The 22,068-nt window shown below is 48.9% G+C and overlaps 3 protein-coding genes across 6 annotated transcripts in view; 2 read left to right on the forward strand and 1 right to left on the reverse strand.

Annotated features, from left to right (window-relative positions):
* XPO5 (exportin 5) overlaps positions 1–11,445 on the forward strand; it is a 49,905-nt gene extending 38,460 nt beyond the window's left edge. For both annotated transcript variants that reach the window (XM_039231175.1, XM_039231176.1), the window contains 12 exons: positions 1,303–1,403; positions 3,210–3,306; positions 4,632–4,768; positions 5,403–5,500; positions 6,051–6,097; positions 6,547–6,644; positions 7,198–7,260; positions 8,380–8,462; positions 8,920–9,027; positions 9,165–9,302; positions 9,500–9,664; positions 9,760–11,445. In XM_039231175.1, coding sequence (XP_039087106.1) covers positions 1,303–1,403; positions 3,210–3,306; positions 4,632–4,768; positions 5,403–5,500; positions 6,051–6,097; positions 6,547–6,644; positions 7,198–7,260; positions 8,380–8,462; positions 8,920–9,027; positions 9,165–9,302; positions 9,500–9,664; positions 9,760–9,897 — 1,273 coding nt within the window. In that variant the 3' untranslated portion in view covers positions 9,898–11,445. The remainder of the gene's footprint in view (positions 1–1,302; positions 1,404–3,209; positions 3,307–4,631; positions 4,769–5,402; positions 5,501–6,050; positions 6,098–6,546; positions 6,645–7,197; positions 7,261–8,379; positions 8,463–8,919; positions 9,028–9,164; positions 9,303–9,499; positions 9,665–9,759) is intronic.
* Positions 11,446–12,319: 874 nt separating this feature from the next.
* On the reverse strand, positions 12,320–16,243 carry POLR1C (RNA polymerase I and III subunit C). 2 transcript variants are annotated; one of them, XM_039231197.1, is made up of 9 exons: positions 16,127–16,239; positions 15,945–16,016; positions 14,400–14,507; positions 14,038–14,170; positions 13,631–13,750; positions 13,387–13,539; positions 13,064–13,213; positions 12,831–12,947; positions 12,320–12,674 (listed from the first exon to the last, which is right to left on the reverse strand). In XM_039231197.1, the coding sequence occupies exons 1-9, from the start codon at positions 16,193–16,195 to the stop codon at positions 12,556–12,558; spliced, it is 1,041 nt and encodes a 346-aa protein (XP_039087128.1). In that variant the 5' UTR covers positions 16,196–16,239; the 3' UTR covers positions 12,320–12,555. The 2 variants fall into 2 exon arrangements, with proteins under 2 accessions (XP_039087128.1, XP_039087130.1); XM_039231199.1 differs by lacking the exon at positions 13,387–13,539 and having other exon boundaries at positions 16,127–16,243.
* Positions 16,244–16,339: 96 nt separating this feature from the next.
* Positions 16,340–20,814, forward strand: YIPF3 (Yip1 domain family member 3). Of its 2 annotated transcripts, XM_039231200.1 has the most exons (9): positions 16,342–16,583; positions 17,207–17,404; positions 17,597–17,703; positions 19,035–19,080; positions 19,220–19,312; positions 19,479–19,610; positions 19,809–19,922; positions 20,126–20,249; positions 20,342–20,814. In XM_039231200.1, the coding sequence occupies exons 1-9, from the start codon at positions 16,503–16,505 to the stop codon at positions 20,488–20,490; spliced, it is 1,044 nt and encodes a 347-aa protein (XP_039087131.1). In that variant the 5' UTR covers positions 16,342–16,502; the 3' UTR covers positions 20,491–20,814. The 2 variants fall into 2 exon arrangements, with proteins under 2 accessions (XP_039087132.1, XP_039087131.1); XM_039231201.1 differs by lacking the exon at positions 19,809–19,922 and having other exon boundaries at positions 16,340–16,583.
* The last annotated feature ends 1,254 nt before the right edge of the window (positions 20,815–22,068 follow it).

Here is a 22,068-nt window from a genome sequence, read left to right on the forward strand (position 1 = left end):
CTCTCTCTCTGACCCTCCCCTGCTTACGCGCTCTCTCTCTCTCTCTCTCTCTCTCTCTCTCCTAGAAATAAAAAATATTTAAAAAAAAAATGATAAATGTTATGATAAATGTATTTTGCCAAAATAGAAAAAACAAGGGGCGTAAAACCTACTGGAAATACCAATGTAAGCAAATCAGGCCACAGATCAGAAGATATCTGCAACCCACAAGTTGCAAAGCACTGGCATCCAGAGATTCAACATGTTTATGTGTACCATTGAGAAACTCTCACTCATGTACATAAGGAGACCTCTGCAGAAAAGCTCATTGCTGGAAATGCAGATGAACTTCTTAGCCCTCGGTGGGGAGATGGGGAGATACACTAGAATTAAGTGGCTTTCTCATGATTGTACTGAGTGTACATGGTTAGATGTACAATGTTGAGGGGCACCTGAGCATGCGACTCTTGATCTCAGAGTCATGAGTTTGAGCCCTGTGTTGGGTGTAGAGATTACTTAAAACAGTGTTAAATATTTTTTTAATGTAAATTAGCCTGGTCTAAAATGATCTGGTCAGTGTGCATCTTAAATATTTCATCTGTCTCTTATGTAATTTTCTCTATGTTTGAAATGTTTTCTAATTAACTTTCAGCAGAAAAATAGGTAGGTATGCCCTCTGGCTATAATAGATGGTTCAGTGGTGCCATTGCTTGTGGGCAAGAGGGGCTGACAACTGTGGACGGGAGGTAGCTCAGGTCTACGGTCGTTGGTCCTTAGTCCTGCACAGCCAGTGACTGCTCAGGTAAGTCATTTTGAGTCTGTTGGGAAGTCTGCCTGTTCTTCCAGGAGATACAAACAACTGTCAGAGCATTCTAGGGTCCATGCCGAATGAAATCCAAACATCTGAAAAGTGGGGACATTTTATTAGCTTCTCTGTGTTCCTGCCTGTGAAAACACAGTGCCTCTGACATTTCATCCTGTCTCACTGGCAGTCTGCAGACTGGGAGTGTTTACGCAGTTGTCTCAGGATTAAAAGAATTTCCCTTTCTGGCTTTAGACTACGATACCATCCAGCTGTCTGAAGATTTGCTTCTCATCTTGATTGCTTCTAGGTGTTGAATACTATACAACCAAATACTCTATTCCTGTGTCCAGGGAAACATTTAAATGTTTATACCTTATTTTCTTTTCTGTGCAGGGAATAGTGTTGGCAGGGAGATCCTGTCTATGTGGAAATATTTCACCTGAATTATAAGGTGAAACCCATTCTTTCCTTTCGTGGCAGACTAGGAAAAGCTCACATAGTATCCTTGTTTCTTGCAGAACTCACAATACTTTATATGCACCAGAAATGCTAGCCAAGATGGCAGAGCCTTTCACAAAGGCTCTGGATATGCTTGAAGCAGAAAAATCTGCTATTTTAGGTAAGAAGTCTCATCTTTTTTTCCTTTTCTTGAAGTTTACCTGATCTCGAATGGACTCCTCAGGCAGCCTCAGTGTGGCATGTGTCCTTGCCTCCACCTCCTCCCCTAGCGCTCCTTGGCCGTCTGTTTTTGTATGGAGTTCCTGCAGGATCTCTAGGAACAAGGGCATCTACGTCATTATCTTAGCATGCAGAGGTCTTCAGAGGCAGCTGCTCCTCTGTGTTAACCCTGTGTAGCAGTGTGTGTCAGATTCTTTAGATTATAAATAAACCATGGTTTTCTGACATGAAGGATATTAGCATACTTTCCTCCTTTCATATGTGGGGGGGGAAGGTGTTAAAACAGTTAAGTTCAAATTGCTTTAATTGGCAAAATACTATATATATTATCAAAAATTTCAAAAGAATAGGTTCTAAACCATGTTTCCCATTTGTACCTTGATTTGAATGTTACTTTAGCTCATTCTTCTCATTAGCCAATAACTATGCAATTGTGTAATACGTGCTGTGAAGGAAAGTGTCCGTGTGTTTATTGGGAGCCCTCACCCAGTGTTGGAGAGGAGTCAGAAGACTACCTTCTAGTGGAGACTGGAAGGAGGAGTCAGAAGGAGCTCATCAGGCCAGGGGGCAAGAGAAGATGTTGAGCGTTGTGGGCAAGCAGAATGGCAGATACAAGATCCTGAGGCATGTAGGAAAGGGCTTGGCATGTCTAGGGAATAATGGAGAAGGGTGATTCATGTGGCTGGAACAGAGAGCAAGGCAGTGGTTAGAAGTTAGAGCTAGAGATATCTAGAGTTGCCTACACCTTGTGCCCATCTCTGAAGCTTCATGCTGGGTCACCAACACAGCCTCTACAGTATCTCTTCATTCCTAGCCATAACCTCGCCTGGGCCTGGCTGTGAGTAAGCAGTGAGCATTCCCTAGCCGTGACAGTCACGAAAGGAAGGGTGTTAGTTTGCCTTTGTGGAACTCGTGTCTGTCTTGGCCTACGTGGTCCCGGACCCTTTTCCTGTGGCACCACTGCACTAAAGGTCCACATTACAGGGGGGAGAAAATAGAACTTCCAAGAAATATCTTGCAGTTAATTTAAAAAGTAGCTGTTAACCCCACAACCAGTCAAAAAACAAAAAAAAAAAAAAAAAAAAAAAAAAAAAAAAAAATAAAAAGTAGCTGTCACTTCACCACCCACTTCCCTCCCCTCTTTTCAGTCATTCAAACTAAGCCAGGAATTCCTGTTATAGAAATAGATGGTGACCCAAAACATACTAGAATGGACAAACAGTTCCCTCTAGCAGCTTCCAGCCATGAGGAAGACTTGGAATATAAAACTGTCTCTGATGAGATGTATAGATCCTTCAGATCTCATAGACCTCATTTATACTGTGATTAGTGGGTTTCATTTTGATCTGCTATACCTTTTGGGCTTTTGCTTAAAATGTTGCTTAAAACAGGTTCCACAACTAAAAAAGGGAAGGGGGCATTCCCAGTGCTTTATGGAGGGATCATTTTGAGCTGTCATTTTGTGTCTGGGTATAAGTCCCATCTGGAGAAACTCCCAGCAACAGTTGGGAGTGCCCAGGTCTAGTCTGAAGTCCTGGGTACTTAAAGAGCTTCCACCTCTCCCCATCAAAACAAGGTCATTGAAGGAAGCTCTTAGCACCTCCAGCTGGTAGAAGACTTGGCCAGCTGCTTTGCATTTAAGGCACTGCTCCCCCCACTCCCAAACCGTATCTGTCTGCTGTAGGGTGTCGGCAGGTAAGACCCTTGGTAGCAGATTAGCATGTTCCTGACTGGTCTTTCTCTATAGGATTACCTCAGCCCCTCTTGGAACTGAATGACTCTCCGGTCTACAAAACGGTCTTGGAAAGAATGCAGCGTTTCTTCTGCACCCTCTATGAAAACTGGTAAGGAACTGATGCTATCTCTGCATATTTTTTTCGTAGACATACGTAGTAAAGGAATGTCATGGATAGGACTTTGGATGTAGAATTCTAGCATACAGGTAAGATGAAGCAAGAATTTGACAGGAGACCAATAATTGTAGTGTCACACCGAAATGAACTGGGTGGCTTTCTCGTGCAGATGCTTTTTTATAATCGTCATCTGTGCCTCGGTCCTAACCATGACTTGAGTGAGATTTTATGCCTAACTTGTATGTTTCCAGTGCATAAAATAATGAGACCACAGTATAAGCAACAGTGGGTGGGAATGCATTTTTTAATGTTAATTTATTGAGAGACTGAGCAGGGGAGGGGCACAGAGAGAGGAAGGGAGACACAGAATCCAGAGCAGATTCCAGGGTCTGAGCTGTTAACACAGAACCTGATGTGGGGCTTGAAACCCACAGACTGCGAGATCATGACCTGAGCTGAAGTGGATGCTTAACCAACTGAGCCACCCAGGCGCCCACTCATAACTACGTTTTTGGTTGTTGTTTTTTTTTGTGAGAGCATGAACAGGGGAGGGACAGAAAGAGGGAGACCGAGAATCCCAAGGAGGCTCCACCCTATAAGCACAGAGCCCGACTCAGGAATCATTCTCATGAATGGTGAGATTGTGACCTGAGCTGAAATCAAGACTTGGACACTTAGCTGTGTCACCCAGATGCTCACTCATAGCTACTTCTAATTGGGCTCTGGAGGCAGCTAGCCAGACTTTGTATTTGGGTCCTGGTTGTAGGACAAGGAGGTAACTGGCCCTCCTGTAGCACCCCACACTTCAGGCGTTGTCCTTAACTCACCCAGCGCTCCAGTCAGCCAAGCTAACAAAATGAGACTCTTTATTGAAAATCCATATTGCTTATGAAGTAATGATTGCTACTGTTGAACCTGGGTGCCAAAATCTGTCTTTAAAAAGATGCTACATCGGGGCACCTGGGTGGCTCAGTCAGTTGAGCATTCAACTCTTGGTTTCCACTCAGGTCATATTCTCATGGTTCATGGGATCGAGCCCTACATCAGGCTCTACATTGACAGCACAGAGCCTGCTTGGGTCACCCCCCCCCCCCCCCCCCCGCTCATGCACACTCTCGTGCCCTCTCTCAAAATAAACATCTACTGTCAAGTTTCCTTAAAGTGCGTGAGGAGTGTGTTACTGACTGAGCTTAAGATCTCTTAAGGAGTAAATGCAGTTTATTTTCTAGCTGAGAAGTGTAGACTAGAAATTCCTGGGGCATTCAGGGCTGATAATAATAAATATGGGATGTAAATGCTGTGATTTTTCCTTACAGTTTCCATATCCTAGGGAAGGCGGGTCCTTCCATGCAGCAGGACTTCTACACCGTGGAGCACCTTGCTACTCAGCTCCTCAGCTCCGCCTTCGTCAACTTGAACAATATTCCCGACTACCGGCTCAGACCCATGCTTCATATCCTTTCCAAAGACCCTAGATAGCCCAGAGGGCCAGAAGATTGAAGATAGGAATGGCTGTCAGACACCATGGGAGGCAGAGCTGAGCAGTGTGGAATACATGGAATCCTTTATGTCAGCGGATGATAACCACATTAAATGGACAAGGAGGTTCACATAAATGGCAAGAAAAACATGAAGGCAGTCCAGGGGGTCTTGAAAGTGTTCTCTTTAGGGGTAAATCTTAACGGTCTCACTTCTTGGAAATGTGAAAGATAAAAGCTTTTATTATCTCTTTTCTGTATCCTGCCAGGCGCCTCCTTATAGTCGGTTGTCATTTGGACTCTTTGTTGTTGAGATTATCTTTCTTCCCAGAAGTTACAAGGAGAACGGTAAAGGAGAATTTATTACGAAGGTGTCCCTCCTCTTTTTTCCTTCCAGGCAAGTAAGTGCCCATAATGGGCAGCCTGGAATTTCTGGGAAAGAGCTTGAAGAGTTTTGTCTGTTAAGACAGAATGTGCACGGCACCTTGCAGGTCCTTTGAGGGTTGACTCTGCCTGAGGTCGTAACCTGCTGCCTGGCAGGTGAGGGGATGCCTTAGAATGGGAGGGCTTTGTGCTCATGTTCTAAAACTTCTTAACCTGCCGCGGCATGGGTCTTTGTGAAGCCTCTGGTGCTCTTCTGTCCCCCAGAGCACTATGAAGCCCTGGTGTCTCCAATCCTTGGACCTCTTTTCACCTACCTCCACATGGTAAGAGATCAGTCAGAAAGGGTAGCAAAGAGTACTCTTGGGCAGGTCAGCCTCTCATGAGTCTTGCAAGTCAGGAGTTCCTGAAAACGTTATCTCCTGGCCCTGTCCAGATGGCCACACAGCTGTCCCACCCCACCAGACTTTCCTGGCTGCAGTGGATTGAGCACCCCTGAGAACTAAACTGCTTCGGTTGCCCTTGAGGACCTGTAGACTCTAGTTCTGCCCCTAACCTCCTGTTAACTGAACAGAGGTGGTCACGGGAGTGCTTCCCGTGGGTCTGTTTCCCTGACTGTGGAATTAAGAGAACCAGCTGGCTGGGGAACAGATGTGTCCAGAGAGAACTGGGAATTCTACTGTATTGTTGATCCTTTTCAAGCAAAGAAGTGTTTTTATACACTGTCCTCATCACCTGGGGGGGGGGGTTCCCAAGGCTCTGTCATTGAGATCTAGAATCATCCTTGGCTAATTCTAATCATGAAGTGGACCTTAGATAGTTGGTGTTCCAATCTCCTCACCGCTACTAGCATTTATTTCCCTTTTGTTTTCCCAGAGGCTTTCCCAAAAATGGCAAGTCATCAACCAGAGGAGCCTGCTTTGGTAAGGAACATGTCTTCTAATGGTGGAAGTCCTGGTAGCCAGGTTTGGGATGGGAGAAGAGAGAAGGGCAAGGGGAAGTTCTGCCCTTCAAGCCTAGAAAGCAATGGGTTGTGGTCATCCTCAGCCTAGCTGGTAGATGGCTTGTCTGTGACCATTAGGCATATTCAGGTCAAGCCTTCATAGGGGGTATCTTCAGCTGCCTTAGGAGGATGCTGAGACATCCTTATCCATTTTGGGTTTTCATCCAGGACCTCTTTCCAACTGGATATAATCAAATAATAATATCTTTCTCAGTGGATCATTGCTGTCCATTCCCAACTTTTGTGTGAAATGTAGAGCAGAGGGAGCCAGGAGAAGGAAATGAGCACAGAGGGTCTGGTTAGAGTCACTGTTTTCCTTGACCTTCCCTTTTGCACTCCCATGAAACTTGGCCCCCTGCTTTTCTGCAGTGGAGAAGATGAGACCGCAGATGAAAACCCAGAGTCTCAAGAGATGTTAGAGGAACAACTGGTGAGGATGTTAACCCGAGAAGTCATGGACCTAATCAGTAAGTGGCATGTGGGAATTAGGGGTAGTAGAGAAGACTTCTTCTAAAAAAGAATGGGTCACTCAACTCCCTTACAGCATGTTTACAGCAATACTGACAATTGATTAAGAACTAATTAACTAGATTAAAACCAGGTAGACCTTAAATCAACTTAAGGACATTCTATGAATTGCAAAGCAAGAGGAATTGGGTTAATGGTAGGAGTAACTTCTAGTTTTGTCAAAATACAGATAATTTTTAATTCTTAAACATGAAGATGACACATTTTCTCTTTTGGTCATTTCATTTGTTTGGGGTCCAGAGTAGACCAAGGATGTATCCGGCATCCTCTCATGGTCACTTCTCTCAGAGAACCCTGTAATTTTTCTCTAGTTAGGTGAACTTAAGAGACCAGAGCAGTCTGGTCAAATACTTCTATTTCTCGTGGTGAAGGTGATTTTGTGCCTGGACAGTGTCCCACTTTCCCCCATCTTCACTTGCCTGAAGACCGTTTGGGATTCATTGGCCTGAGGTGGTGGTTTTTAAGCCCAGTAACCCTACTTTCTTGCTTTAGCGGTATGCTGTGTTGCTAAGAAAAGTGCTGACCATGGTACTGCTCCCCCTACAGATGGAGACGGTAAGTGAGCCTGTTTGGCCCGCAGAGGTTTGCCTTCAGACTCCTAAATATTGTCTCTTCTGTAGCCAGGTCATTTCCTGTAGAACTAGCAGTTTGGGGTAGGTGAGATGTACATCTAGCTTTTCTCTCTGCCGGTCCTCTTGCTGTGTTCCTCCAGCATACTCCCACATCAGAGCCTTTGCACTTGATATTTCCTCTGCTGGAATAACTTTTCTCCCAACTGTATACATGGCCCGTTCCCTTGCTTCATTCAGATCTCTGCTCAGTTGTCACCTCTGAGAGGTGTTCCAGACCAACATATAAAAACTAGTGGGGCGCCTGGGTGGCTCAGTTGGTTGAGCATCCAACTTCAGCTCAAGTCATGATCTTGACATTTGTGAGTTCGAGCCCCACATTGGGCTCACTGCTGTAAGCCTGTCCACGCAGAACCTGCTTCAGATCCTCTGTCCCTCTTTCTCTCTGCCCCTCCTCCAGTCGTTCTGTCTCTCTCTCTCTCTCAAAAAATAAATAAAACATTTTTTTAAAAAACCAGCCACTCTTATTCTTCGTTTATTTTTCTTCATAGCACTTAATCACTGCCTGACCTTGTTTTATTTCATTTGTTCTCGTCACCTGTCTCACTAGGATGTAAATTCCTACCAGGGAAGGGACTTTGTCCTATTCCTCTTATATCCCCAGTAACTAAGTACCTGCTACAGCGGAGTCCTCATTTTTAAGTAACTGTCCAGAGTTTCCCACCTTTTTTTTTTTTTTTAAAGAGAGAGACCGAGTGTAAGCAGGGGAGGGGCAGAGAGAGGGAAACACAGAATCTGAAGCAGGCTCCAGGCTCCGAGCTGTCGGCACAGAGCCTGACATGGGGCTCGAACTCATGAACTATGAGGTCATGACCTGAGCTGAAGTCAGATATTTTAACTGACTGCATCCAGATGCATCTCTAGATCTGCCATGAGCTGGGGCTTCTGCAACCTTTCCTGCAGTTGGGGGGCTGTCCAGGACTGACTTACCTACCAGTCAGCCCAGGTTACTCAGCTTTCCTTTACTTGGTGGGCTTCTATCAGAACAGGATCCTCTTCTCTGTTCTGAAAGGATGCAGCTTAATATTCTTCCCTCTGCTTACAGATGAAGAAATGATGGCCACAGAGGTAGCCCCCTCAGCCATGGCGGAGCTTACAGACCTGGGCAAATGTCTAATGAAGCATGAGGTGGGTGGAGGTGACAGGTGATGTTTTTCTCCTTTTCCTCATATGGCATCAGTTTCTACTTTTCTTAATCTATGATGCTACCAAAGGATTTTGGGGGAAAATGCTGCTTTATTAAGTTCCTGGTTCCTAAAGCCCCCAGGAATCCATAGAAAAGGCCAAGGTGTTTCCCATGCTAGCGTGGGCAGCGGCTTTCAGAAAAACACAGGGCACATTGTGGTGTTCAGCCTCCCCCAGGCCTGAGCTTGGTCTCCTTGCACCTTGCACATTGGTTTTCACTTCTATATCAGTGGGTTTTTTTCTTTTTAACTGCCTGATACAGAGAGGAAATAAGCTTGTTCTCAGTTACTATTTTTATCATGTTTCTGCTTACGTATTAAAATTCCAGCTCCTTATGCATAAGAATACTCAGACGATTATGTGTATTTTCTCATTGTAATCCTGCATCCTTTTCCACTAGGATGTTTGTACGGCGCTATTAATTACAGCCTTCAATTCCCTTGCTTGGAAGGATACTCTGTCCTGCCAGAGGACCACCACACAGCTCTGCTGGCCTCTGCTCAAACAAGTACGGTTACTCACCCCTTGTCCTCACTCCTTATGAAAGACTGGGGTCATGAGGATTGACTGAATCAGTTGCAAGAATCGGGTTGCTGGGGCTTTCAGAGGGTAATCCTTTGGCCCTGAGCACAGCTGTGTCCCCAGGTGCTGTCGGGGACACTGCTTGCAGATGCTGTTACATGGCTTTTCACCAGCGTGCTGAAGGGCTTACAGACGCACGGGCAGCACGACGGCTGCATGGCTTCCCTGGTCCACCTGGCCTTCCAGATATACGAGGCACTGGTGAGTGCGGAAAGCACAGAGGCAGAGTTGGCTGCAGCTTCATCCCTAGGGGCTGGCTCCCAGGCAGCTGGGCCTTCATAAAAGGAGACAGCTGCCAGGTTGCCAGTGCTGCCCTAAGAGGTGGGTGTGGAGGGCCATAGGAAAGGTGGCAAGGCCCGACCTCCACCATTGAGTGGTTTTATATCCCCACTCCACAGCGTCCCAGGTACCTGGAGATAAGAGCTGTGATGGAGCAGATCCCTGACATACAGAAGGACTCTCTGGACCAGTTTGACTGCAAGCTGTTGAACCCCTCTCTGCAGAAAGTGGCTGACAAGCGCCGGAAGGACCAATTCAAACGCCTCATTGCTGGCTGCATCGGGGTAAGTCGTGCACCTTCCCCGGTGCTCCCAGTCAGCTTGAAAACCACCCACTACTTCAGGGCCCAGCATCAACTCTTCTCGTTTGTCTTCCACAGAAACCCTTAGGAGAACAGTTCCGAAAAGAAGTTCACATTAAGAATCTTCCCTCACTTTTCAAAAAGACAAAGCCAATGCTGGAGACGGAGGTGCTGGACAACGAGGAGGGTGGCCTGGCCACCATCTTTGAACCCTGAATCAAACTTTTGGGCATTCTTCCTCGGCCTTTATTGTCATCTCTTCTTACCCTTCGTAGCTAATCTCTAGGCCCCTCTCCACTGCCACTTCACTTTCCACCATTGTCAGCCTGGAAAGAAATCCAGGGCTGGAGCTGGAGAGAGTGGGCTCTGTGCAAGGCACAAGTAATGATACCTAAGGTATCAAGAAAGGGAGTTCATGCTCACACCATTCTGTCTAGATCTCCCATTCTGTTTGGAGTTTCACCTTTTCTAAGAAAGAAAAACTAGAGCAGACTGGCCCTACTCCCCACGCCCTCCCACCCCCATGTAGCCATACATCTGTGTAGAGTGGTAACTAGGGGTACTACACCCAACCCCACGACTAGCTGGGCTTGCACAAGGGCTCGGTCCCGCCTGCTTACGCCAGAGCTTCTCCCGGGCCACTGCAAGTCCCACTGAGCCCCCTCGCTGCTGGGCTGCAGAGAACCTTCCCCACCCCCAGGGGCACGTCCGGGTCAGGTGCCGAGTGCTGAACTGAATCTGGCCAGTTTCCTTTCTGTTTTGAGCAAGAATCTGGTCACCTGATGGGATCCATGGTACAGACTACTGCTAGGCTCTGAATGCAGTGTCAAGTGTAGTACCATCAGGGACCAGGGCTGGGCCACTGTCTGGCGTACTTTCTGGCATCCCCTTAGAGCTCATACATATTCCATGCACAATCCCTCAGTGTGGTTTCCCCAGCCCCAGGGTCCACTCAGGCACAAGAGCCACAGTACCCTATCTAGTGTCATGTGATGCCCTTGGCATCTGAGGATAATGCACACCAGCTAGGCTATGTCTGTGACAAGCAGCTGGCAAAGCCACTGGTCTTCTCTCCTAGGACTAGTTGAGTCCAGGTGCCTTCAAAAATCTGGTCTTTTGGGTCCCTGGTCACTTCTCTCATGGACCATTTCCAGAAGAAAAATATGCCTTCCTGTCACAAACTGTATTGTTAGGCTCCACTCTGTTCTAAAGGACACTAGATGGCTCTGTAAGCAGAGGGGAGGTGAATGCAAGACCCTAGCCTCGCGGTTACCACTGGCCATATACAGGCTTAATCTCTCCAGAAACCATATAGAGTGTGTCTGTGTTCTGTACAAAGAGGCCTGTCCTCAATCCAGTCCACTGACAGAGTTCTGGTCCTGGGCTCAAGCTCCAGCTGTGAGCTGGTGGTCCCTGGGCAGGGTCGGAAAAGAGGCGAACCTGGGAAGACAGGACTTGGAAGTCCTATGTAGCTGTTTCTATGGCACGGATCTGCTCCGCCCTCTTCCCGGGTGGTGCTTTGGGCTGCTTCCTGTTGACTATGAAGGCCATCTCAAAGCATGTTTCCCTCCAAACTTGATGGCTGCCTACTCCTCTCTGTGGTGGGGGCTGTGGAGGGCATAGTTGTATTTATTGTGCTGTAATATTTTTAACATCCTGTGACTTCATGCTAGAAGTTTTCTATTGTTTATAGAGCCTTTTTGTAGAAACATTAACTCTAAAGCACATCTGCATGTCAGTAAAAATCTCGGTTTCATACAGAAAGGTTCCCATCTGCCTTTTTCAAACCAGTGACGTACTGTAGGGTCACTGCTTCTGAACATCCTGCTAAAGGGACTGGACAGGAAGAACTGTGACCATGAACCTGCTCTGTCCAGCTTTCCCAAACAGTATGCCAGCCAGTAAAAGACTCCGGTTCCTGACAGACCGAGACCAGGCAGCCCATACCACTCTCCCACTAGAGAGTGGCCACTAGACCAAGGCTCCAAGGGACCGTCCAAAGAGAACTGCTGCTGCTCCTTGTGGGACTTTGTCTCAGAAACTTTTATTTTTAAGTAACCTCTGCACCCAACGTGGGGCTTGGACTTACAATCCTGAGATCAGGAGCGGCATGCTCTACCAACCAAGCCAGCCAGGTACTCCCCCACCCATCATGTGACATTTGACAGCCATGGAACTTGACAGCTGTGCACCACTCTTTTTCCCCAGAAGCTTCTAGTAATACAAGAAATAGATCAAGTGGCACATAATATTTCTCTATGGTCTGGTTGAGCCCCCAGAAACCACTTCAATTTAGTTTTTTTTTTTTTTTTTTTTTTAACCTGAGCGTGTGAGCAGGTTAGGAGGGCAGAGGGAGAAAGAATCTTAAGCTGGCTCCACCCTCAGCACAGAGCTCAACACAGGGCTTGATCCCACAACCCTGGAATCATGACTTGAACCAAAACCAAGATTCAGACACTCAACTGAGCCCCCCCCAGATACCCCTGGCATCTCTGATGAGGCTTCAGAGGAACTTGGGCCTGCTGTGCAGTAACACCTAAACCCAGTGTTCCTAAGTGCCACATAATGCCAAACCCTTCTGAGGTGTGAGGCCCCATATTTGGGGCTAAAACTCAAGTAATAGTCTCTGACAAAAAGATGTATTTGGATGTAAGTTTATTTACATTAAGGCCTTACAAAGGCAGGAAGTCCCATTTTGTGGCACATTTAACAAAATGTATTGGCTGAAAATAAGTCTGGAATTGTCCCAGAAAACCCAGGACCTCCAGTCACACTGGCCTCAGCGGCCCTGTGAGAGCAAGTCAGGACCCAAAATCTTCAGCTAGGATACTGGAGTCTCCCAGTCCAGCCATGCTGGACAGTCCAGTGCAAATGTCAGTCCATCTGAACCGCGTCTAGTTCATCCAAGAACCGCTGGCACTTCCCCATAAGTACCTTGATGGCTTCACTCACTAGCACGTCCGGTGGCAACACCCCTGTCGACTCAACAGAGACTGGGAACCAGAGAGACACTTCAGCTCAGGCAGGGCTCGCAACAGCTCCTGCGCCCCTGCATCAAGCTACGCGGAGTCTACACCTGGACTAGGCAAGGAAGCTGCAGCGCCAGAGGCCTGCCCCCCCTCACCCACTGCCCCTGACCGGACACTCACAGATATAGTGGTCCCGGACCCGAGCAAGTCGTACAACCTTCTTCAGCTTCTCGTTCCGGAACACTTCCCTGCTGAAGGTATCTAGCCGGGGATTGGCGACTCTGGCTACCTTTTTACCTAGTGACAACAAACCGTGTTCTAAATACACGGGCCCAGAGCTTTCATTTATGCTACCTTCACAGAAAATAGATTACAGGTCCTGACCTGAACCCCTGGTACCCCAAATGTCCTACCTTGGACTTCCTGGACCTCAATAACACCAGGTGAAAAGCACCGCCTCAGCTCCTCTGCTGCCTCCCCTTCCACAGGCTCAAGCAGCGTGATGTCTGGCAAAAGCCTGTAACTGGCTGTTGCCACAGGTGAAAACTTGGCATGATCTTTGCCTGGAGTGAAAAGAGAAAACAGCCTGGGGGGAAACCTTCACATTACATGAACCCCTAACAGCAGAGGCCCACCTGCTTGTTGCCTGTCAGGACATCTCGGCTGAGCCCTTTTGTCACACCTTGCTCCACTATGATCAAATTACTCTGCCCAAGACAGCCGATGAGGTTCTTACCAATGCCCTTGACACAGTGCATGAGTAGGTCAATCTCCTGGCCAGGCCGCAGCTGAGCAATGAGAATATCATCATGCACTGGTCTGATCGTGCCCTCTGGGAAGAGGTCAGCCTGATTCCCCAGGGGCACCCATGTCATGTGCTTGGTGTACACTAGAGAAAAAGAGCACATCAGAAAAGCCTTAGTCCTTAAAACCAGCACCCACCGCGAGGTGGGCCTTCTCATTCACCCTACCACACTCACCTTTGTGGTTCACGTAGAGTTCATTGGGGTCAGAGGAATCTTTAGCAGCATGGGGGTTCCGAGTGCACCTGACCTGAAGCCGAAACTGTAGAGTATCTATCTCTGTACCTTCTTCATCTCCTGCACAAAGGAGAAAGTAGCAGCTCTTAAAAGAACTACTAAATATCTGGGTGGCTAGGCACTGTGCTGAGTGCATTAATTTAAATTTGTCATCTAATCTTCTGGACAAATTACAGGAGGCGAGGGCAAGTGTTCACACAGATAAGAACTGATGTACCAAATGGTCAGTAACGTGTGCAAGGTCATACAGTAATCAATCGAGGATTTGAACACAGGCACTATGACTCTAAAATCTACTTCAGAAGAGAGCTGCTCCCATATTCCCAAAATTTCATTTTCTCTCTCACCTTGGTTCCGATATTCAAAAAGACGGGGATCAGCATGAATGGGAATGAGCCCCAGGCGATGAGCAAGGATCTCATCCTGCACAATGGACGTGTTATTATACACCAGGACCTTTTCCACAGCCATGGTTGGCACCTGCCCAAGAAAACAATCATTCTCCTACAGAGACCCTACAGGCTCCCCATTTACTCCCACTTCCTGACAGGGGGACCTCTTCCTAGAAGACTGCTTAATGAAAAGTTTATGAAGAATGCTCAGCAAAACTGCAAGAAAACTAAAGGAAAGGGGCAACTTGAGACAACTCTACAGCATGCTGATGGCAGTTTCCCATGCAACTCTGCCCTGCCGCCAACCCCATCAATACCTCAGCTAACAAAATGCGTCGAAAAGCATTGGCAATGGCTGCATCGATTCCCACCATGTCAAATTCCAATGAGTTTTCATCCAAGTGCACTACATCCACACGGAAATTCTGCAGGGACAGAAAAAGCACTAAATGAAGCCTACTGTCTAGAATCAACACCTTTCCCCTAGATATTTCCCCCAGTGCATTAACATTCGCACTCATTCAAGAACCTCCCTTTGAGCAGGTGTCCCTCACAGATGTTCCTTTCTCCCCCAATTGCTTAGTAGGTTCTTGGAAAGTTTTCCTGTTTTTATCCTCTATAAAATTCTCTGTAATATGGCTTCCAACTCAACTATCCACAGAAACTATTCTACGAGAGAACAGGCTTCCATACTGCTTAATTTGAGTTGAAATTACTCTATCTTACTAGACTTGTCTGCTACATTCAGCACTGATAGAATCCCTTCAATTTCAAACTCTGCCTTGACCTGTGAGTACCAATCTTCTCTTCCTCCCTCTCTGATGAATCCTTCTAGATTCCCTATCTTCTACCCACTCCATCAATGTCACTATTTCAGGTTTTTGTCTCTCTCCAAGGGGACCTCAACCACACTCATGGTTTTAGCAACTACACATGCTAAAAACTCCCAAATTATACATCTCACTTCTGATCTCATTTCAAACACATGTGTTACTAGCCTGCTCGACTTCTCACATACAAGAAACCATGCAGCAGCAGCATTCCCTTATCTAGATCTATTTCTCATCAGTCAATGACACCACCATCCACCAAAGCAGTTCCTCAAGCTAGGTCATTTTACATTCCCTCCTCAAAGCCCACACCAAAGCAATTACCAGATTTACGTTCTAGCTCCCTTTCGCTCTATTCTCCTGATTATAATCCTAGTTCATGCCTTCAAACTCAGTTCCTCTATGCAATTGTCACAAATCTGACTGCCCTATATGATCTTTAATTCATTCTGTCCCAATTATTAAGGCTGCAAATCAGATCACGTCCACTTCAGAGCTCTTCAAAAACTCCCTATCACCTAACAGTGTCTAAGATGCACTTCAATCTTGCCTACCACTCATGCCACCCCATTTTACATTCTAGCAATAATAAACTGCTTGGACATTCCTGGAGCACAGTTCACAAAACCTTTATAATTTAACTTCTAGTCTTAGTGCCCCCTCACCCTTCCTTGTTCTCAGATTCTACTCATCTGGGCTCAATTCAGATGTCAACTCCTTCACGAAGTGAATCTTCCACGCCGCTACCCTCCCCCCATTCCCATTCTAGATTAAGTGCCTTTGCGGGATGAACCCATCCCCGGTTGTCCTTATCGCCTTTACTACATAATACTGTTATCATTTACGCACGTTCTTCTCCAACAAGACTAAACATCTTTTTCTTCGAACAGGGCAGAAATCGTGTACACGAAGCGCCTAGCACATTGGTCAATAAACGTTCTGGGAACGGAGCATACCCCCAGGGCTGCTTCTGAGGCCGAGACTGCCAAGATCACACGGTCGGTTCCTAACACCCTCTCCAACTTCACCTACCTTCTCGAAGCGGTCTTGGTCCCAGGCATCATCATAGCCCGAATAGTTACCAGGAAAGTCGGTGGTATGAACCTACAACAAAGAGAGGGGAGTCTGCGAAAGGGCAGGGAGGGCAAGCCCGTCCACCTCCGACCCTATTCCAGTCTCATTTTTTCTTCCCGAGCTCAAGGCCACAGGCTTACATTGCGAACTCCGAACTCCCCCAGAACCACGCGGGTCCGCATTTCCTCCACTGCCTGGGCAGCCGCCATCTTCAACCCCTCCACGTGACTAGGGCCGCAAACTGGCGCGTGCGTCCCAGCAGCCCTCCTCCGTCTCCGTGGCAACGCACCACCTCCAGGAATCTTAAGTATCGCGAGACTCTGCCCAGCCTCCGTCCACGTCCCCAGCTTCCGGAAGTTTTGGCCAAACATCCGGGTTTCTCCTTTTTGCGTTCCGGCCGAACCCACCTCTCTTTCTCGGTCCTGGACATCTCCCTCCCTCAGGCCCACGTCTCTCCCACTCCTCCTCCGCGCGCGGGACTAGCGCGGGCTTCAGCGACGGGAGCCCTCGAGGGACATGGCAACTACAGCGGCGCCGGCCGGCGGCGCCCGAAGCGGGGCTGGTCCGGAATGGGGAGGGTTCGAAGAAAACATCCAGGTAATCGCCTCAAGACTGCGGCTGCTACCAGCCCCAGGGCTGGCAGCCGCCCCGAGGTGTCGTGGGGACTGTCCCTCGGAGCTTGGAAGTCCGTTCCATTTGCAACACTTGTTCTCTCCTTTGGATCTTGGTATACACGAAGCCTCTGGGACTAGTGCCGAGCTGAAAGGTCCAGGCTAGTACTCCATGCAGAGGGTCTCAGGTCTCTGGGCCCCTCTACTCTTGCTTTCGAGACAAGTTTGTGTTGGCCGATCGAGGTCAGGCATGGCGGGGGAGCGGGCGGTAGCCACTGGCACTGGCTAAAGCCATGCTGTGTGCACAGCCTTGTTTGGGGGTTGGAAAAGACAAAGGAAATGGGTACTTTTGCAGCCCTCTGAGAATTTAACTGGGAAGAAGAAAGACATATATGCAAGGCAGGGAATGGGTTTCCCAGGTTAGAAAAGAGAACCAGACAACAAGGCTTCTGAGAGCACATGAGGGAAGGAGAGCGGCGTGATCTATGGCGATTCGAAACCATATCCCCAGCAATGGAAGAACGAAGTCCCAAAGCCTGGAACGAATAGAAGGAGGGCCGACGGATGGAGCAGAAAGGTCTTGCACTCTAGAAACCATTGTCTTCACAGGGCGGAGGCTCAGCTGTGATTGACATGGAGAACATGGATGATACATCAGGCTCCAGCTTCGAGGATATGGGTGAGCTGCATCAGCGTCTGCGTGAGGAAGAAGTAGATGCCGATGCAGCTGCTGCCGAAGAGGAGGATGGGGAGTTCTTGGGCATGAAGGGCTTCAAGGGACAGCTGAGCCGGCAGGTGGCCGATCAGGTAAGCACGATCGGATCCCTGGCAGGTGGAAGAATACGTGTAGGCAGGCCCCAAGTTCCAGAGTTGGTGTTGAAGCTCCCCCACGCTAACCCAGTAGAACCATATAGAAATCCAATAGAAAATAAGCAACAGGGACTGTAGTCTAGAGCCTCACAATCCCAACTCACCTCGCTTCTGTCTTCCTTACTTCAGATGTGGCAGGCAGGGAAGAGACAAGCCTCCAGGGCCTTCAGCCTGTACGCCAACATCGACATCCTGAGACCCTACTTTGATGTGGAGCCTGCCCAGGTGCGAAGCAGGTGAGGATCCTTCTCCTGATAGAAGCTGGCTTCCTAACACCTAGTCCTTCCTCCAAACCACAACCAGATGCCAAGCCCTGAGGCTCCCGTCTTCACGGCCCCAGCAGCCCTCATCATTGCACCTGTACCCCAGCTACACCGTCTCTCTAAGCAGTCACAGAACAGGACATGGTGATAACACATTGCCTTCCTCCTCTTCCTCGTGTAGCAAACTACTCTTCTTCCGTCAACGCCTAGCTCAGATGTCACCTCTGTTCCCCATTCCTCAGCCCCATCCCCAGTTTGTCCCCTCCTGGTGTTCCTAGAGAACTCTGTGCTTTCCTCTAACAGGTGACACTGGGGCAATGCTCATTCCTGGGTCAGTCTCCCCAGAAACCTCAGAAACAAGCTCTGTTTTATTATTTTTTTTTATTCCCAGCACCAGAACAGTCTCTGAACCGCAGTATCAGTGCATAGTTGTTGAATGACTCTTCAAGGAGTGCATCTAATTTTGGTTTGGTTCTTTGGCTCGTCCTTTAATTTAAACAATATTTATCAAATACCCAGCACCACTTAGCAGCTATTTATTAAGCATTTGCTCCGTGCTGGGCACTGTAATACTTAGGTCTCGTTGAAGACAGAAGGTGAAGATAGATGGGAGCCTTGCCTCCGAGCGCAGTTACAATAGAGCACTGCTTTGCTGTGACGGAACACACAGAAGGGACACGTGACCCAGAGGAGGCTAGAGAGGCAGACCGGGTAGGTTTCCCAAAGGAAATAAAATCTAGCCAAAATCTAAGGTATTATTAAGAGTCAGTCACTTAAGAAGTGGGCAGAAGTGACTTATGCTTCTCTTCCTTCTGTGTGGAATTTTCATACCACTTCAAATGTTGTTTTTCAAGAAGCTGTTTCAGTGGTGCCTGGAGAAATTGGTAAGCAGGAAGACACAGGAGACACACCGGGGCCCCTCCAGTAAAACCTTTCCTTCTAAACCTCTCCCAGGGCTTCACCATCACAGCCCTCAATTCTGGGCATTCTCTGCTGAGGTATGCCTGTCTTTAAAGGGAAGCAGCTCAAATAGGTAAATGGCCACGCCCTCTCACAAGGCCCAGGTGAGCTCTCTGAGTTCTCCATGTTGCGGCTGCATGTTAGCACAGCATCAGAAGGTTGTCCTTCCCGGAAGCATTTTTAGGGACAAGGAAGTGATTTCCTCATTCCTTGTGTGTCTTTACTGTTCTCTTCTCCCTTTACTACCTAGCATGTTCTCTGGAGTTAGAGATACAGCAAGATTCAGGTCCTCCTGAACTTCATAGCCTAGTGCTGCTCATCTCTCCTCTCCTCTCTTCTCCCAGGCTCCTGGAGTCCATGATCCCTGTCAAGATGGTCAACTTCCCCCAGGTGAATACCCAAGGTAGCATGTCTGGAAGAGCTGGGGGAGGCCGGAGGGCAGAGGGTGGGGCCACCAGGCGAAGCCAAGGAAGACATAAACAGAAGAGCCATTGTACCCTCCAGCCTGAATGAGTTGGTATATTAACAGAAAATCGCAGGTGAACTCTACGGGCCTCTCATGCTGGTCTTCACGCTGGTTGCCATCCTCCTCCATGGGATGAAGACATCTGACACCATTATTGTAAGCAGGACAAAGGACTTTGTTGGTGGGGGGGGGGGGCTGAACTGAGTTGAAAGCTGCCCAAGGAGACTATCGTGGAGTGAGGTAGAAGGAGCCTCTGAGGAAAGCCCTAGGTGAGGCCGAGTCCAGAGGCCTCCCAGGACTAAGCAGAGCCTTCACCCCACAGCGAGAGGGCACCCTGATGGGTACAGCCATTGGCACCTGCTTCGGCTACTGGCTGGGTGTCTCGTCTTTCATTTACTTCCTCGCCTACCTGTGCAACGCCCAGATCACCATGCTCCAGATGCTGGCATTGCTGGTAAGGAGTCCAGCATGGTGGTGGGCAGGGGTGGTCTTAGAAACAGGAGCCAGGCCTTGCTCTGCATCTGTCCTAGGGCCCCGGAGCTGGAATGGGATGAGCTGGCCAGTGGATTGTTTAGTTGTCAGAGTCTCTCCATGAGAGGTCAGACGCCAGCCCAGCCGGAGTGATGTTCCTCTCCACCACTCTCTTTCCTAGGGCTATGGCCTCTTTGGACACTGCATTGTCCTGTTCATCACCTATAACATCCACCTCCATGCCCTCTTCTACCTCTTCTGGTTGCTGGTGGGTGGGCTGTCTACCCTACGCATGGTAAGCTGGGCAAGAGAGGCTGCCCGGGGTGGGCTAACCTCCCGGGGAGTTCGGGAGAACCGCCCAGAGCTCGGGCTGAACCCCGCAGAGGGCTCCAGATGGCCGAGAAGAGCCTAGAAGTGGTTCTGCTCTGGGTAGGGGTGTCTTCTCCACACTGCTCACATTGGAGCTAGGCCCTCTGAGCCGTATTCCTGTGGCCCTAGGTGGCAGTGTTGGTGTCACGGACTGTGGGCCCCACACAGCGGCTGCTCCTCTGTGGCACCCTGGCCGCCCTACACATGCTCTTCCTGCTCTATCTGCATTTTGCCTACCACAAGGTGGTAGAGGGTAAGTGATGGGAAGGCCACAGTGTGGGGGAAGGGAACAGTGGCCTAGGGCAGGGTCCAGCCAGCTCTCACCTTCCGTCCTTCTCCTTTCAGGGATCCTGGACACGCTGGAGGGCCCCAACATCCCGCCTATGCAGAGGGTCCCCAGAGACGTCCCTGCCGCACTTCCTGCTGCCAGGCTTCCTGCTACCGTGCTCAATGCCACAGCCAAGGCAGTCATGGTGACCCTGCAGTCACACTGACCCCACCTGAAGCCCTTGGCCGGCTGGCCCCCTGTCCCCCATCTTCGGAGCAGAGGAAGATTAAAGAACCGTACTGATGACATGTGTCTTTTTGATAGGGTCTGCGGCTGCCTCAGAGATGTAGCCGCTTAAGCCCCTGATGCCTCTTGGGGCTTCTGAAGGGCACAAGGCCGGGAAGGCCCGGCCAGGACTACAGGGCGCTGCAGCCACAGCCCGGAAAGTGGGTCAGCTCCTCTGAGGCCCTCTCTCCACCTGCTCCTTCCTTCCTCTTTAACTCTCCCACGGTGTCTTGCTAAATATAGACTTGGTAATTAAAATATTGATAGAAGTTTGGAACTGCACCTGCCATTCCAGCAGTCCCCCCTGCCACCCTACTTCCTGTATTCTTTCCTGTTCTTTTGTCACTGGTGGTAATGTCACTTGTTCTCTTTTTTATACCCTCATCCAGGCAGGATGATGGTGGGACAGCCCAGACTATATTGAAAGCAGTGACTGAACATGGACTCTCTCCCTGAGGGCAGGGGGCCCCTGACCCAGGGAGCAGCGGGGAGGACCCAGACATAGGCACCATAAGTCCGACGGAGGAGCGCACCCGGCTTGCGTGGCCTCGGCCTCACTCGGAACACCAATGCAGCAGTGACAATTGGTCAAAAACTTCCAGATTCAACCCCATGTAATTACAAGGCTATTATGCACCTGGCCAGTTGCCGAGGGATAATTTTCCAGTGGGAGCTCACACTTGAAGCCAAACTTAGCTTTGTGTCCTGGTTATACTGGGCGGGAGAAACAAAGTTATCAGCAGCTTCCTCTGTTCTTCCTCTTCAGGAGTGCTATACACTCTTAAAAACAACCAGCATCCCAAGCATAGCACCCTCCACCCCACCATCCATTTAATCGGCTCTACTTAACTAGTTCAATCAGGTGGTTAATGAAATCGAATGTTTGACTTCCCTTCATTATGCTTATATTTTTTAATATATTTTATATATATATTTTATACGTGCTTATATATATATATATATTTTTTTTTTTTTTTACACCTTTACCTGAGTTAATCTGGGTCAGCATCTTTCCCTCCTAGTAAAGGGCCTAAGAAAGATGTGCCCTTCATTTGCCCAGAGTGACCTGATGTCACCGGAGGACCCACACCATCACCAAGTGGACAACTGCGAACAGAACAGCACCTTGCACACTTTGGTGTACCCTTCCTGAAAATTCCGGCCCGCTTACCACAACTGCCACCACTCCAGGTCGCTGATTCTAGCACCCCCTTTAATTGGGCTACCCCAATGTCACAGGTATTGAGAGCCTCAGTCACTGGTCACACCTGGGGAAGGAGTGGCACCAGCACCCTGCACCTACTTGCAGCTCACCTGGCCTAGGGACCCTTCAAGGTACCCGTGTGTCTGGCAGCCACGGCCACCTCTGCCCGTGGGCCTCCCCTGCGGGGCAGCCATCTTGGCGAGGGGCACAGAGGGAAGTCCTCACCTGCCGGATCCCCTCCCCCCGCCCAGTGCGCGCGGCGCCGCTAGTCACGGGGGGCGGGGCGAGGCCCCGTTTACGGGGCCGTGGGGGCCT

This window comes from Hyaena hyaena, unplaced genomic scaffold (genome assembly GCF_003009895.1).
Source record: "Hyaena hyaena isolate Hyena2069 unplaced genomic scaffold, ASM300989v1 scaffold_55, whole genome shotgun sequence".
Classification (NCBI taxonomy): Eukaryota; Metazoa; Chordata; class Mammalia; order Carnivora; family Hyaenidae; genus Hyaena; species Hyaena hyaena.

Coding starts and splice junctions, on each gene's coding strand:
- POLR1C (XM_039231197.1), bottom strand. CDS start 16,195: ATGGCGGCTGCCCAGGCAGTGGAGGAAATGCGGACCCGCGTGGTTCTG. Junction 16,017..16,126: donor GGGAGTTCGGAGTTCGCAAT/GTAAGCCTGTGG, acceptor TCTTTGTTGTAG/GTTCATACCACCGACTTTCC. Junction 12,675..12,830: donor GGTCCGGGACCACTATATCT/GTGAGTGTCCGG, acceptor TCTGGTTCCCAG/TCTCTGTTGAGTCGACAGGG.
- YIPF3 (XM_039231200.1), top strand. CDS start 16,503: ATGGCAACTACAGCGGCGCCGGCCGGCGGCGCCCGAAGCGGGGCTGGT. Junction 17,405..17,596: donor GCCGGCAGGTGGCCGATCAG/GTAAGCACGATC, acceptor TCCTTACTTCAG/ATGTGGCAGGCAGGGAAGAG. Junction 17,704..19,034: donor CCTGCCCAGGTGCGAAGCAG/GTGAGGATCCTT, acceptor CTCTTCTCCCAG/GCTCCTGGAGTCCATGATCC.